The sequence below is a fragment of the Taeniopygia guttata genome, chromosome 10 (assembly GCF_048771995.1).
Source record: "Taeniopygia guttata chromosome 10, bTaeGut7.mat, whole genome shotgun sequence".
NCBI classification, from domain to species: Eukaryota; Metazoa; Chordata; class Aves; order Passeriformes; family Estrildidae; genus Taeniopygia; species Taeniopygia guttata.
The window spans coordinates 10,288,349-10,305,015 of NC_133035.1; the positions used below are offsets into that span (position 1 = coordinate 10,288,349).

The 16,667-nt window shown below is 39.8% G+C and overlaps 1 protein-coding gene across 7 annotated transcripts in view; it reads right to left on the reverse strand.

Annotated features, from left to right (window-relative positions):
- The window catches only part of FBN1 (fibrillin 1), a 146,066-nt gene that overhangs the window by 28,280 nt on the left and 101,119 nt on the right, over positions 1-16,667 (reverse strand). For all 7 annotated transcript variants that reach the window (XR_012057640.1, XR_012057641.1, XR_012057642.1 and 4 more), the window contains exons 33-42: positions 8,786-8,908; positions 8,165-8,287; positions 5,867-5,992; positions 4,213-4,335; positions 3,537-3,659; positions 2,495-2,659; positions 2,030-2,098; positions 1,788-1,913; positions 398-520; positions 130-288 (exon numbers count right to left, since the gene is read on the reverse strand). Coding sequence is in view for 4 of the 7 variants with exons in the window: in XM_041718294.2 (XP_041574228.1) it covers positions 130-288; positions 398-520; positions 1,788-1,913; positions 2,030-2,098; positions 2,495-2,659; positions 3,537-3,659; positions 4,213-4,335; positions 5,867-5,992; positions 8,165-8,287; positions 8,786-8,908 (1,260 nt within the window). In the remaining 3 variants the exon portion in view is untranslated. The remainder of the gene's footprint in view (positions 1-129; positions 289-397; positions 521-1,787; positions 1,914-2,029; positions 2,099-2,494; positions 2,660-3,536; positions 3,660-4,212; positions 4,336-5,866; positions 5,993-8,164; positions 8,288-8,785; positions 8,909-16,667) is intronic.

Here is a 16,667-nt window from a genome sequence, read left to right on the forward strand (position 1 = left end):
CAACTAATCCCTTCATTTTAGACACATAAGAGCAGAAAAAGACATAGCATCTCTAATGGTGTTACACTCACTAATAGTAATTATGATGTTACCAAGGCTTTCAGATAGCTTTGCAATGCAAAAATGTACCTGTGCTTGGGATAGGACACTGTTCACAAGGCTTATTCCATGCACGTCCAATGTTGTAGGAACAGCAGCACATTTTCTTGGTCATATTGAAGAGCAGCTCACCATCACAGGTTTGATTGTCAGCATAGTAATTTCTATAACACAGACTTCTTCTCATATCTGTGAAAATCAAGAAAACCTCAGGCCAATGCAGTACCAACTCTTAGGGAAGATGATCTCCCTGGCCCAATGCACTAAGACAAAGCTTTAGAGAAACCCCAGCACATACCCATGCAGTTGTTTCCTCCATTGACTTGCATGTAATCAGGAGGGCAGATGCAGGTGTAGTTCCCAACAGTATTGTAACACGTGCCAGGCCCACAAATGCCAGGTGTCTCACACTCATTCACATCTAGAAGAGAACAAGCAGGCAGTGAGTGAGTGGCCACAGGAGCTTTCTTCTTGTGCTTTTGAGAACAAAAATGTCTCAGTAATGTCTGAGGTAGGAAGGTACTGGTGGAGAAGAACTGAAGGGGCTCTGAGGAAGGTCATGGTTGAGTGAAGCCACACAGAAAAGGAGGTGGCAGCACAGGTGGCCATGAAAAGCCCAGCTGCGATGCAAAGATGGGAACTCTGATATGTCTGGAAAGCTCAGAAACAGCAATTTGGCTTTTGCATCTGTTGCACAAAAAGAGTATTTGAGGATCTCCTCCATTCTGGACTCTTAGATCTGGAAAATAACCAAAGTGGTTCCCTGTGGAGTTCCGACTGAGCATTGCCTGACTAGGGAAAGTGAGCCACTTTCCCAACACAAGATGTCCTATTTCCTTCATCAAGAGACAAAGTTTTGTTTAAAAAAATCTAACCAAAACCAAACACAACACCATCTCCAAAACACCTCAGCTCCCAAAAGTTCAAAAATATTTCCCTAGCCTTAAAATTTTAGAGTATCTTTGACAAACCACTCAGTACCTGTCAAGCTACATAAACATAATGTGGATGAAGCACTTTGGTTCAGCCTTAATTTAAGGCCCAAATGGTTTTTATTTCTGCAGTGTTTTGCACTTCATAGGCACTACATTAGCATTATTAACAATCTGGAAGATCAAAGACAACCTAGACAACAGGAAATTTTAGAACTTGATGGGTTGCTTAACATTTTATATCCAGTACACCTTGAGAGTGGCACATAATGTGACACATACTTCTGATTGTTCTGTGGAAAGGAAAATGTTTTGCAGTACAACCAATATTTTCAGTTGATGACTGGACCAGCAGGAGTGAAAAAAGCAGTGGAAATATACATGGACACATCAGTCCACCAGATTCATGGGGAAAGTTTGTTCTTTTATCTGTTTATTCATTGCCCATTACCAAACAGCTATTTTTTATAGCAAGTTACCAAGTTATGTCTAACTTATAGAAAAAAAATTGCTGGGTTTTCAGGTTTTGATCAAACTATGATAATTTTTTTTATATTGCATAATTTCAGCATGGTCAAGAAGGAATTTTCACACTCTTAATGCAAGATTTCAACTTGTTGAATTTTCCCATCCTATAGCTTTACACTGCTTAGTCTGGTTATGCTCCTTTTCAAGGTAAGATTAATTCACTGCATATTGATCTGGCATTATTTCTAAAGAATAAAGCGGAAGACTAGTTAAGTGAAAGCTCCATACCATCACACACTCGAGTCTCTTCATTCAAGTAGTACCCTGAAGGACACTGACACTGGAAGCTACCAAATGTATTAATACATTTTCCTCCTTGGCAAAGGCCAGGCAGTTCTTGACATTCATCAATATCTGTTCAAACAAACACACAAACATTTTATTAATGTTTTTGATGTAAAAAAAAAAAGACCCTCCCTACAGAGTTTCACAATTTCAGACATGTAAATATAGGAAATCGCAAACATTACCTTCTAATATAACTGTAATAGGGTTTGGTCTGAATCCTTCCCCTCCAGGGCAAAGAACTTTATATTCAGCTGAAAGCAAAATAGATTTATGAGCATATGATAGTATAAACATTTTCAGCACAATTTTTTTTGAAAATGGATCAGAATATTACAGACAATTTAAATGTAAGTTTACAAACTAACCTGCTAGAGATGTTAGATTTTACTCTGTAACATTATTTGTTATTCCATTTCATAAATAGTTCAGTACTTTTCAGTGCAATAGCAAACTTTCTCAGAAGAGATAGTAACATTCTGACTAAATAATCTTTCTGAAGGACTAGTGAAGTTTTTGGTGAAGACCAGTGGAAGCCAGTCCCTTGCATGTCCACAATAAATGTACACCAGTATTTCAGATATCTGGCTAAATCAGGAAAAAGCCCACCAAACACACCGCCGTGTTTAAGCCAGGAACTGCAGACTTACTTGTGTTCACCAGTGGGCAGTGCTCACAGGGAACTCCCCAGGCCTTGCCCAGGGAGCAGCAACAGGAGGCCTTGGAAACACCCACTCCAATCTCATTGCTGCAGAAGGTGCCACCGTTATCTCCCCGAGTTTTGATATCCAGGTAACAGTTGCCAGATCGTGTATCTAATCACAGTGCACACAATGACAAACACATCTTAGGAGAGAGCAAAACACAGCACATCCTCTCAGGGTGAGGGACACTTACAGACAGCTCCCATTTCTTGCAGGACACCAAAGCCAAGTAAGTTGTGCTGCTCAGGGGACCCAGCATCTCCCACTCAGGTAGGTTGCTGGTGCCCCATTCCTTGGTTTTTTTGGACTTTTCACAAAGTAGGAAATTTACTTATTGAGTCCAAGGGCATGTCAGCCAGGCTTTTTCTCATTTTCACTCACATTTTCCCTCACATTTGTATATCTTTCCAGTTCCAGCTATCCACCACTTTATCCTCTACTCGAGGTTTACGAGCAGGAAAGCATTTACTAAATGTTAGGAATTTCAAACACACTAAAATTTGAGAAGCATCCCTACACCCTCTTAAACAAACAAAACCAAAAAACTATTAGGATTACTAAGCAGTTGGAGCCTAATACAAGAGCACTCCCATTGGTCATGAAGCTGCACCCAGCCAAGTGCCCTCAGTGCTCCAAGAGCATGGGTGGCTTCATGCCACAGCTTCATTTGCCTGCCATCTTGGGGCCAGCTGGATGTGGACTTAAGTTTGTTGAACTTTAAAATTGTCTCCTGCTTGCTGTAAATTGTGGACAGCTCTAATAAGCCCCAAGGGGTTGGTTCTGGCAGCAGGGCACTGCTGGCATGCTGCATCAACTCTGGACATGCTCCTGCTGCCCTATTGCAGCTTCTAAGCCAGGGGCAGTGAGATGGGACTAGAAAGGCCTGATCAAGCCCTTTCCCATGACCTGGGACTTTATTCCTAAGCAGCCAGCTTGGAGCCCCTCTGTGGAATTTCCCTTGTGAACAGCACAGGGAGTGGTCCCTTACCAACGCATCCAACGCGGGTGGGATTCAGCTCGAAATCAGGAGGGCACTCACAGGTGTAACTACCAGCAGTGTTGATACATGTGCCACTAATGCAGGTTGTAGGGTCTGCACATTCATTAACATCTGCAAGAAAAACACAGCACGTGGTAAGCAAATACTCAAGGACACTCAAAACTGTTGCTACATCAGGTACCATATGCTGATCGCCACAAATCTATTAGTTTGGAGATAGTGGTCTCCAGAAAGCTCTAAAAAATAAACAGGCATTTTAGAAGAACAGAAGTCTGAGATGAAGTCATCATTTCATAGCAAAAAGAAAAAAATCATTTTTCCTGAAAAAACTCAATCTATGAACAAGATTCACATGAAGTACTAAAAAAAAAATTAAGGGAAAAATACAAGATGAGGCCCTTACCAGTACTGTATACGAGGCACAATACATCTCTGCCAGAGGGATTCTCTGATCTGTTTTTCCCCTTCTTAAGGGGATATCAGAGGTGGACAAAAAAAAGTAAAGAAGAGCATAAAAAAGGTATGGTGAATCCTGTATTATACAGTAGGGAAGTCTGTATCTTCCTATATCCAGTTTGATTTGTACAGCTTCTTGAAAGAATTTCCTAAGGAGCTGACTATGGCATTGACAGAAGATAAAAAGGCATGTTGTTCAAAGTTTTACCTGTGCAGTTGCCACCACTTCTGTCCAACTCGTAGCCCACCTCACACTCACATCGGAAGAGTCCAGGGAGGTTATGACAAGTACCGTAGACACAGATGTTAGGAAGTGAGCACTCATCAATATCTGATTAAGGAACAGGAGGGGAAAAATATGAGGTTTCCTGATCTTCTTGAGACATAGAGAACTGCAAACATTTTCAGTAGCATGAATCTGGAAGACAACAGCTTCTGCACATCATGCAAGACAAGAAAAAGTAACATGGAAGATTTATGATGGAGCCTAAGGAATCTAATCCATAATGATTGTTTTGAGAAAAAGGCTCCTTCCAATATCTCTGGAAGCTATTCCAGAAACTATCCTAGCTTATTAGTGGGCTAATCTGACAAGTAGCAATATTAAACCTAGCAGAAGATGTGCCTTAATAAAATAAAGTTTATTATAAATCAGCAGTCATCCGCAGGAAACTGGACAACCAGAAAGAGAAAAGTCTGAGCTCAAAGGTGAACTTCATGTTCATCTTTGGGTTTCTGCATTTGACAGATCTAAAGTTTGGCAAGCAGACACTTTTGTGTCTTTTCTCCACATCACTGAGCCTGAACCAGTATTTACTGAATGCCACATGCACTGCACAAAGAACAACTGATTGATACAATAAAAATGTGTGTGTTTACAAAGGACCTTAAAATACTGCACTTAGTGTACACATCTGAGACATGAAGGCATGTCTGTTTTAGCAACAGGAACTAGCCTCTAAAAACGATACTTAAACTCAGCTAAAAGGTTTGAAAGTAAATTGTTTCATGAAACATTATGAAACCTAATATTGATTTCGTTTAAAGAAAAACTCACTCTCAATGTATTCCACTCAGTAAATTTCTAAAAAACATACAGAACACTTTTCAAGGGGAAAAATTTATTTTAAAGTGATGTACTTATGAACTCCATTAAATACCAGTTGTCATGAGTTATTACTATGTCAGATGATAGGGCTGCATCTTCTTGACTGACTTAACTGATCAGTGTTATAACAAATAAGGATTTCAAATGTTCAAATCAAATATATGACCTTAATCACATTTGTAACATGTTTGTTATTTGATTGTTTTGAATCTTTGCATATGCAAAGCTCTTATGAATGAGTTGTAAACTGTTAACCGACAGATCACTTTTGAAACTGAACAAATAGTCATACAGTATATATTTTTTCTGCAAGGCTTCACACTGCTTCTGCACCTCACCAAAGCCCTCAAAGCATATACATTATATTGGCTACCAAATCACTGCTTTTCAGCTTCATACATACCAATGTGAAGTAACAACTTTTTCTGTTTAATTGTTTTGAATAAAATTAAGAACTAGACATCAGAAGCATAAGAAGCAATGACAGCTATCAGTGCCATTAGATCACCAATCGGACCCCAAAATAATATATCATAAGAAAGGCTTTGAAAAGCTGTTCTCTTTATACACAGCAGGTAGATGAACATCTAGAGGTCCATAATAAATGTATGAAGTGCAAAAAAGCAAATACTATTAAAAAAATTCATGCAGTTCTCAGTAAAACCACAACAGCAAATAATGGTAAAAAATTGGAACATAAAATAGTATTATGGCAGAATCTGTTGAGTGTTGTTTAAAGCTTACAAAGAATTACCTTCACATGCTTTCCCATCTACACTTGGCAAAAATCCCATTTCACATTCACAGCGATACCCTCCAGGGGCATTGAGGCACTGCCCATTTTCACAGAGATTCAAGTTTTCTGAGCATTCATCGAGATCTGTAGAAGAAAGGGATATTGCAAGTTAGCAGTAAAGATGGTCTCCTCACCAACATTTGAGCCGAAGCATTCAGTGTTCCAAGCAGTTTAATTATTCTATCTGAACATGTGCAGAAGAACTTGCAAACTAGTTCTGTGCAGAAGTTACTACATGTAACAGGCTCTGTATATTCCTGACACATTGCAAATACAATTTCTAACCAGGAAAAGGAAAAGCAGAAAGGCAGACTCCTAGAGTAGCTCCAGTTAACAACTGGAGGCAGTTACAGGGTCAAATTTAGACTCAGAATGAGCACGTGAACTTTATTATAGTTATTGTTTCTATTACAGTGAAGCCTAGAGGCAGTAATTGGAAAATAAAGAAGTTTACTATGCAGTGAACCAACATACGGTAATAGGCAGTTCTCCATGCCAAATATCAAAACAATGACAAAAAGTGCCTTGAAAAGAACTTCATCAAAACTAAACTGTAGATTGTTGTAAAAGCAGGCAAACCCAATGGGAAGAGATGATGATGTCTGACTCCGTTCAGAAGGCTGAATGATTTCTTTATTATAATTATGCTAAAATACATTAATATACTATATAAAGGAAAATACTAAAACTACAAAACCTACTTGTTCTATCATCTCTGACTCACACAACTCGTGACCTTCCTCTGAGAGTCCAGACAGGTGGGTTGGATTGGCCATCAGGCTCAAACAATCCTCACCAGAATCCAATCAAGCAATCACCCCAGGTAAACAATTCTCCTAACACATTCCACATGAGAAAAACAAGGAGCAGAAATAGAAATTGTTTTCTTTTTCTGTCTCTCTGTGCACCTCTATGAAAAATCCAGAGAGAGAGAAAAATGTGCTGCCACAGTAGGTTAAGTGCTGATGAGAGAAACAGCCTTCCAACTGGACTCCACTCACCTTTGGATATATCATGGCCCTTATTCTTGAGCTGAAATGTTACACATCACAAAAACACCTCCTTATTGCAACAGAGTCTGGCTGGCAGCATGAGTTTTGAAAAGTCCGTGGCTGGTAAATCAAAAATCACCTACCAGGGAGAATGCTGCACACTGCACACTTTGGCAGAGGGCTTACAGAACATCTGAGTGCTCTAGTCTGAGTCCCAGACACCTCTTGAATTCACAAACAATAAAGTATCCAAATAGAAAAAAAGTTCTACTGAATGCAGAAATTCTGTAAGCACTCCATCTGAAGGGTGTAGCTTACAGACTCCTGGAAATCATCATACAGGAAAATAACTAAGAGTACTGGGTTAGGAAGGCCACTGAGGAAGCTGAATCAGATTCAAGATGAAATGATACTGAGAGAATTAAACAGAATTCCAAGGCCTGATTAGAATTTGGAATTACTCAAATCCAGCCTTAAACCTGATGACCCAGATTCTAAGATGCTCTAAAAACCTGCTGCAGTTGATAGAGTGCTGCTGATTTGCACCAGCTGAAAACCTGGCCCACCAGCTCTGTCGAGTGGCTCTGCCCCAAACAGCGAGCATGCCCAGCCACACTGCAATCCTCAGTGCAAGAGCAGGGCTCCTCATATGACTAAGCACATATCTGCTAATCTGGTCTTCAAAGACGAAGACTGAAGTGTGGGTGGGAAACATCTCTCTAGCAAAGTTTATGGTCTCATTTACAGTTTATAAAATGAGGTTTCAGAAGCAGCTACTTTCTTCATTCTACATTGCCAGCATTGCATCCTGAAACCAGCTCTCAGGATGATGGAGTAAATCAGACAGATATCACACACTCACTTGTGGAAAGGACAAACATTTTTAGGCAATTTGGTGAAGTAATTTTGATGTATATGCCCTATTATTTAAGTATTAAGGTGAGTAGCCAATAGACTAGTTTACTAACCAGCCATATTACATAATCAAACATTATTTTAATAATTTTGCCACTCATTTAAACTAACAAGAAAAGCTCAATGAAAAATTGCATTTTAGTAAGGGAAAAAAAGATATTGAGTTAGACTATGTATAATATATATTTCTTTTAAGCTATGGCAACCTAGGTGAAGGAAAAGACAATTAATGATGACATATTAATGAAAATTTCAAATGTTTAAAAGCTGTTTTTGTGTATTGGATCATAGACTAACTTAGGTTGCACAGTACCACTGGAGGTCATCCTTTCTCTCTCAGACAGCTCACCTGTACAAGTGAAACCATCCCCAGTGTAACCTTCTTTACACAGGCAGCGGTAAGAGCCCATCGTATTCTTGCAGTCAGCATGTGGGCTGCACATGTGGGTTCCATTGGAGCACTCATCCAGATCTTTAAAATAATAAAAAAGGGGGAAAAAATCAGTTAAAAACCCATACTTTATTACAAAGTTTAAATAGTGCATGGCACACAGAAGCTCTACTTTAACTAATTTTTCATAATAAAACCCATATATATGTGTGGCCATCTGACTGAAAAAGTGGGGAACAGCTTATTTGCAGACCATCAAAGAAGTTCAACAAGGTAACTGTGACTGAGGAAGTTCCAGGGCACTCAGTACTAAGGCCTGTACCTTGTTTTCAAGCACAAATCATCTCTCTCCATGGTACAGTCTGTTCTCATCATTTCACAAGCCAAACATGAGATAATGCTGATTTCATAGATACCATGGTGTAGAACTTGTCCTCCAACAGATCATGTCAAACCAAACGAAAAAGTTCAATAACCATTTGCCTTCTCATTTTACAGGTGTGGTATTACCTTTTTCAGAATTGCCAGAACCCCATTGTGGTCGGACCTTACAAATAAATACAAATGCATGACTCTCACCTGTGCACTTGATACCATCTCCAATCCAGCCAGGGCTGCAGCTACATTTGAAGCTTCCTGCTGTGTTTGTACATATGGCGTGCCTGTCACAGTTATGGGCTCCAATTTCACACTCATTGATATCTGTAAACAGAGATGTTTGAGGAGCTCAAGGAACACACTTTCTCAGATCCAGATAACTGACACTAGAATTTCTCAAGAAAGACAAGGTGAATGTGAAAGTAAGCCTGCATTCTTTACAACATGACATTTAAAAAGAAAGGTGAAGACAAAATCACAACAAAGAAAAGCAAAGGAAAGCAAAGGAGCATGTAGCACATTTCAAACACGCTGCCCCACTACCTGTTCTTCTGATAGGCACATAAAGCAGTGCTGCTGCAGCTCACTCTGAAGTATATTTGATAAGGAAGACAGTACCTTTCCAACATACCAGCCTACAGACATGGGCACAGTCTGCCAAGAAGGACTACACTGGTGGCTCCACATTGCAGAGTGCTAAAAACTGTCAAAGGAAACTCTGCTGCCCAGGGACCATTGGAATGCAGCACTCCCACAGCCCCCATGTATCCACAGGGATGCTGATGAACGGCAGCCAGGCACCACCAGCTGGCTGCCCTTAGGATTGTCCCCAGGCAGGGAATGAAGCAGGTTCTGCTTGGCCAGAGGCTGTGTGCAAGGTGGGGGACAGGCTGTACCACTGTATTTACCAGACAGCTGAGGAGCTCATCAGGCAGGCAGTTTATTAGGAGCTCAGGAAACCTAACACAGTGGGAAGAAGTCAGCATCCTTGGAGACATCAGGCAGCAAGTCATCCAGTCTTCAACATACATGGTCATGCCAGCACATTCTATTTCAGTACTTGCTATTTTCACCTTATTTTCATTTTTGGACATTCTCTGGCAATGTCAAAATGTATAGACTGCAAAACCCAAATTGAACTCCATTCTTCTTTCTCACAAAACATTATTAACGCTCCATATAAGTAGTTGGAGAATGTATAATCTTCTCCCCCACTTCACTCCTGGAACAAGTCTTAAAGGTGCAAAACTTATTATTCAGGATAAGCAGAACAGATGATTTGGGATAAAAGCATCATATAGTCAACCCAGGACATTACAAAAAGGCAAAGTTTCCAGAAATTACTACTGGTAACTGAAACAAAACTGGCAGGCATTTTCTTGCCTATCTTGCCTATCTGAGCTTTGGATTTTACAGTATTTTCTGTAACTGAGCTATTGAACTGCACTTTACCTCCATGCAGGATGTAACCTACCTAGAAATCAAATCAAACCACTTAAAACTGATACCTATTTTTTAGCCCTCCCAGGTGTCTTTGATGTTGCTATAAGCCAAATCATCTCCCTCTGTAAAAGAGCTGATGGAAAGGCAAAACAAGCTCACAACTCTACATGATTCCACAGACAAAAACCCAGCTCAGACCCTTCTCAAGGAGATGATTAAGAAAAGGCATCAGCCATCAAGTATGTAACAACCTTTGGGATTTCCAGCCCCAAAATCACAGACTTGAATTTCCCTATGATTTTACCTGCAAACAATTAGCTCTTTAAAGAAGGTGAGGTTGTGGAGCTAATGCAGAAAGTGTCCAGGTACCACCTTAACCATTTCCTTTACAACACTTTCTAAGGTTTATCTGTTCACACTTCTCTAGACAAAAGGCCGCATCCTTTCACTATGCCTTGTACACATATACTGCCTTTTCACAAAGGCAACACATGACTTCAAAAAGAAGACAACATCTGTGTATTATCCTAAAATTAAATACTTAAGGTCAGAAAACACCCAAAGCAACTGCTGGCTGGGAGGGACAGGGTGTTTGTTTGGTGAGTTTTGTGTTTGATGGGGCTTTTTGTTGTTGAGATTTTGGTTTGGTTTTGGTTTTTTTTTTTTTTTTTGTGATTTGGTTTTTGGGTTTTTTGTTTTGTTTGTTTGGGGTTGGTTGGTTTTTTGGTTTTTTTTTTGGTGGACTGGTTTTAATGTTTTGGAGTTTTTTAGTCTGTTGAAGTGGAATTTAATCCAATCTTACTTTTCTGAGTCTCTTTCTAAGCGAGGCATTGCTTCGACTCAAAACCCCAGACATGAGAATTCCCATAATCTGAATGCTGACATCTAGATATGAATCTAAATCTGTCAGCTGGAATCTACGATTAATGAATGTTAACTCCACCAACAGGCCTGAAAACATGCAAATGGACACTTACTTTTTAAAACTTAAAAAAAAGGGTCAGGAGTGAATAATCTCAGAGCAGTTTTGCCTTTAGCGTGTGCAGAAACTCATGAAGATAACATCACCCTAAACAGGAAACTTGCGTCTGTCAAAAAATCTTAAGGGTGGCCTGAAAAAAATGCAACTCATTTTGGCTTGGGGAAAGACTGGAAGGAATTTAGAGAGGTCAGCTACAGTATACACTGACATAAAAAAGCTGAGGCAAACACTCTATATTTTAACCTTTACATGATTTTAAACCTCAAACTGTTAAACTACTGCTCACATTAAGACTCCACTGTATTTGATTATTTGATGCTTTGAAACATACAATCATAAGTTTCCTCATACCCTGCAGAGCACAACAAAATACAAAAAAACCCCATCACCAGTAGAGAAGTTTCTGCCAAGATTTTTTTTTAAACCACCAACAAACACAAACAGAAACTTGCATGCAACAGCTACACCACAATGAAGTCATGCTCAGGCTCAAATTTAAGAAAAGTCAAGCCAAATTTTCCACTCTCCATAAAGTGACTGTGGACTCCATCCCACCACACACTGACCCACTGACACACTGTACCTGAGAACCCCCCCACTAACACCTCCCAGCAGAACAGCAGCACCACAACACTGAGGCCCTTGCAGTGGACACTTGTTGCCCATCAGCTGTTTGACACACACTCTAAAAACCTTAGAATCTTCTTTGGAATGAAAGCTGCAAGTATAAATCTATACCCAAATATGGGTATTTATAATGGGATCAATTTTCTCAGGCATCAGCCACTGAAATGTCATTCCACTTGCTTTGAATAAAAAAAAAAAAGCTTTTCTCCAGTAAAAATTTTCAATTGATTTCAATACTTTTTTGCCTGGGTAAAGATCAAATAGGGAATGCAAACGGTATTCTCTAATACCATCTTTAAAGGGATATTGCAGTGCTTATATCCATGATTCATGGAAAGTTTTTTCAGATACTTAAATGAAAGCTGATTGAGGCATATATAATACCATCACTGGCTTCAACCCAGATTTTACTTATTTTCCCTGGTGTTTAATTCAGATGTTGTTTTGCTATAATCCCTGTTCTCTCCTTTCATTACACAGCTGAGTTGTAAGTCTACAATTGCAATTACATTGCAATTATTTCCAAGGCAAAAGAGATCTCAGACCCAACATGGTTCTGTGTAAATGGTGCACTGAAATCAATAGAATTTATGCCTTCTTATACTGGAGCTTAATATGGCTTTATGTTGCCATAAGTATTGAATTAGGGCTTTACAGAATGAAACAGAAAGAAGTTGAGCTTTGTAGGGGAAAAAATAACTCAGTATCTTTAATAAAAACATGAGTCCAGCCTGTTCTGTCTGCATGGCAGTACAAACAGTACTATACTCTTCAATTACTACAGCTATTTTCACTTAATTGTCTGAAAACAAAGGCATTACTCGGTCTGAGTAAAGATATCGAGACCCAAAGAGCACCCACGAGGACACTACTGAAGTCAGGGCTTCACACAATGATGGCCTATTCCCACTGACTTCATGGGGATTTTCACTAAAGAGTAAAGGAGTGAGTCACTGATTTATATCAACCTTCTCCTTCTGCCTCCAGCATGAGTCCGTGACAAGCCAAGGAAAATAAAGACATTCCAGTCGGAGACTGACACTGCATCCTCAGCCGGTCCCACTGTGCCCCAGTGCTGCTGCACACATGTTCTCAGCTTTGCAATTGCACAACTCCCATTTATACTAAGAGTTGTCTGCCTACAACAGATGAGAATACGCACAATAAATAATATGCAGGTCTGACATCATAACAATCCTAAGCACTCAGGGGAAAAAAAACCTGTCAGTCACCCTATTTTGTTGGCTCCTTCAGTTCTCTTCTTTGGACAAATATTTTTTCTCCCAAGCCTTTGGCAGTTAATAAAGTGTCTCTTCCATTAATCACAGTGGCACAAATTTTTAGGGCTCTCAATGTATGTACAGCAAAAATACACATTATATGTACCCTGTCACCCTTTGCACTATGCTTGCAAAATGTGGCAACCACAGGAAGGAAACTGCTAGCCAATATCTAGCCAATGAGTGGATCATTGAAGTTGGCCAGAAAGGAGCATAGGGATCAGTCACTGTTTCCTCACCTACACTCTAGAAACATTCCTATGCATTTGAACAGAATGAGACTGCACAGTAACTGAAGAAAATTCACATGTTCATTGCTGGGCATGAAATCCTCTAGGTACCCTGTGTACCATTTTCTGATAGGTTTCATTGGGCTTCAGTGGTCTATAAGAATCCTTAGCAAACTGTAAATTTAATTCAGACTCCACCTATAAATTAGTATTGTTTGTCAGGAATTATGCAAATCCCTTAAGCATTTTCTGACTTTTACATTTTTTTGGCAGTCTCTGCATATCTGTGCATTTTATCGCACTGATGTTTCCCTGGTATTTCAAGCCTGGGCCCAGTTTCCCAAGGGCCAGTCGTCTGGTGGAAGTCACAAGGCATTTCCTCCTCCTGGGTTGCTGCCCATGTACTCAGGTAGGAAAAATGAAGGCTTTTTTGAAGGAAAGACTGTGAATTTCAACTTGGTGCTCATACTAGTAGAAAAATATATGGAAAAATTCCCCGATTCTGATCTTCCTATATGTAAAATTGTTTTATATTTTAGAATCACTCTCAGATTTTATTCAGCATACTGTACTCTTGGAGTTTCACATGGGACAGTTCAGCTCTTGCCTGCTATCCATCCTTACATCATCAGCACACTGAGGCACAGTATGTTATTGCTGGACAGATGCCTATTGCCAGTATGCTCCTTCTGTAATACCCCCTTTGGTGGGCAGGATTTCATTATCATCTTCTGGTATTTGGCCTGACACAGCCTGCTCCCAAATTCATGATGGCAAACATATGCTTCACTGGTACCAGAACTCCCTTGTGCCATCAAGCCTGAAACACATTAATTAATTATTATTAATGGCCAGAAGCCACTAATAATGGAGAGGAGAGTACATTATAGAAGCCACGAAATATGGCTCTATTTCTGAGACAAATGACAGGCTCACCTCTTCCTTTCCCTGTCTCAGATGTCTGACCTCTCTAGAACCAAGTTCCTGTCAGCCATGCAGGTATGCAGTGTGCACTCACTCCTCCTGTATCCACTAATGCCGTCATCGCTGGAAGACATTCAACACCAAACTCTCCAAGCTCACAGCCCACACCAAGGCTGCAGCTAAATACCTTCCACTAACCTTCCTCCACATGGCAGCAGCATGGCCCTTGCAGAGTCAGAGCCTGCTCTCAGCCTTCCAGCTCCCTGAGCCTACTGTGGAGAAATTCAGCTGACTTGTAACATACTTATTTTTGATCTGTTAGCTATGTTGGGAAACTACTGCCCAAGTTCACCTTTCAGTTTGACTCTGTGAAGAGCACCCTAAGCATTTGCAAGCCCCCCTCCACCAAGAACGACCAGGGTGGCTTGCACATCTGCAAGGATGGATAGGAGGAGTCAGAAAAGAATTTGTTTCTCTGTGAAAATATTCGATCAAGTTTAAGGCTCTACATCAACAGTGAAATACTGCAGATCTACAGGCAGTAATTCAGAGTGGTGATGAATCACAAAATACAAACACAAGTTCCAAAGCACAATTTCATTTCTGCACAAGTACACATATACAGAAAAAGGAGAGACTAGGTATTTGCCATAAAGCTGGGTGATCTGGAACTGGGATAGGGGAAAACACAGTGGCTGCATACCATTGCCTGCCTAGGAAAATCTAAAATGAACTGTTTTAAGCCTGCATTATCACAGTTGCCTTGTGAATGGAAATTAAACCATTCACAGCATTTGATGTTGGAAAGCTGCATCTACAACCTGTATTCTTGCGTAGTATTTTAAAAATAATATTTTTGTTAATAAACTCTGTCCAGATTCTTACTGAGAACTATGGAGGGGGAGAACTAGGGCAACTAACATCTGTGTGGGATGGGAATGTTAAGTCAGTGGGTGGATTCTAAACACTGTTAAATGATTGGGGAGAAAAAAACAAGTTTATTTGTTAAAATGGAATCACTCAGTAATGACAAGAGAGCTGAAATATTTAGACAAAACTAGAATGGAACCCAAAGGACATGATTTAGTTGTTCTCATAAAACAGAGGATCTCCCAGTCAAAGTGCTGTACATGTTTTCATAACTTTTTTTTCCATGGCAATTCTTAAAAACTGTGGATGCTTTTGATCTGCCTCTAAGAAAAGAACTGAATTCAGGAGTCAAGGTCCTTCCAGAAGAAATATTGAAGGATGCTCTCATGGTCTTCAGTACCTGAGCCTGGGGACTTCAACTCTGCTCTAATACTGTGCAAACAAGAAATGGGGAATTCAAAGTTCTGCAGCAGTAAATCAGACATTTTAAAAAACAGAATGTGAGAACCAGCACAATGAAATCACTATGGGATTTCTATCCACAGCTTTTTCATTATGAAATCAAACAAGAATTTTTCTGCTCTGCTTCCCACTTACTTATTTAAATTTTTCTTTATTTAAATTTTTAAAAAATTATTCAAAAAAAAAAAATTTAATTGAGTATGATCCCATCGCAGCTGTATCAGCATAACTGATACTTCACCTTTTCATCTTAGACCACTGGACTCTTTCAAATTATTGAGCTCTTCTATAGTATCTGTTGGAATCAAGGTGTTCTGGTGTTTTTCCTCGTGAGTGCCAGCCTCTCTGAAATACTGGCATGCAGACAAAACCAGCAGGAAAAATTAAGAATGTGTAAGGAGGTGGGAGGAGCCCTCATGACAGACAGTGTCCATCCACAGGTCAGGCTTGGCTGGGACCAGGACAGAGGGATTTCCTGGCGTCTCCTTTAACTAAAAAAAATTGCCTGGGACATTTGCCACTACCTTGAATCACGTGATGCCAAAATGGTGGCTATTTCCAGGCACTTCTCCAGAAGCCATACCTCAGATTCCTCCCCTGCCTCCACGACCTTTCTCTGTCTTTTGCCTTCAACTCACTGCTTCATCTTCCCTGCCTCTCCTTAGGCTGGGACTGCTAGCAACACTGTGTGTAACTGATCAGTGTGAGGGTTTTCAGGTCTAGAGTTCTGAAAATCTTCATATGCTTTAGCACAGAAACAAAGAACACTGAAATGTTGGTCTACAGAGTACAATTAGGGATTTCTTGGATTTAGATCAGTTCATATATACGTCAAAGGCAGCTGTTACTAATGCACAGTTATTCATCTATAGCCCAATATGCAAAATACAACTCCAGCTCTCAGACTTTTCTGTGAGAGCTGTAAAAAACCAGCTTTATATATATGAGGCACTTAAAAAAATATATTATTAAATCTGTACAATAAGGGCAGACTAAGAATAAAAGTGTGTCTCAAAAACATTGCCAGAAATGTGCTTACCCTAAGTCTACATTAAAAATTATATTAAACATATGTTTGCATTCATATTTGGGCAAAGCCTAAGACTCTCAACACCTTGGCTTGAGACACCAGCACTTGAATTATTAATATCATGCCCTCAGAGCCTGTATATTTGAATCTCATTTCTGTTTGCTGGCAATACATGAAATAAAGCAAATTCTGATTCAGCTGATAGAATGTAGTTGTATAACTGTATCATCAACAC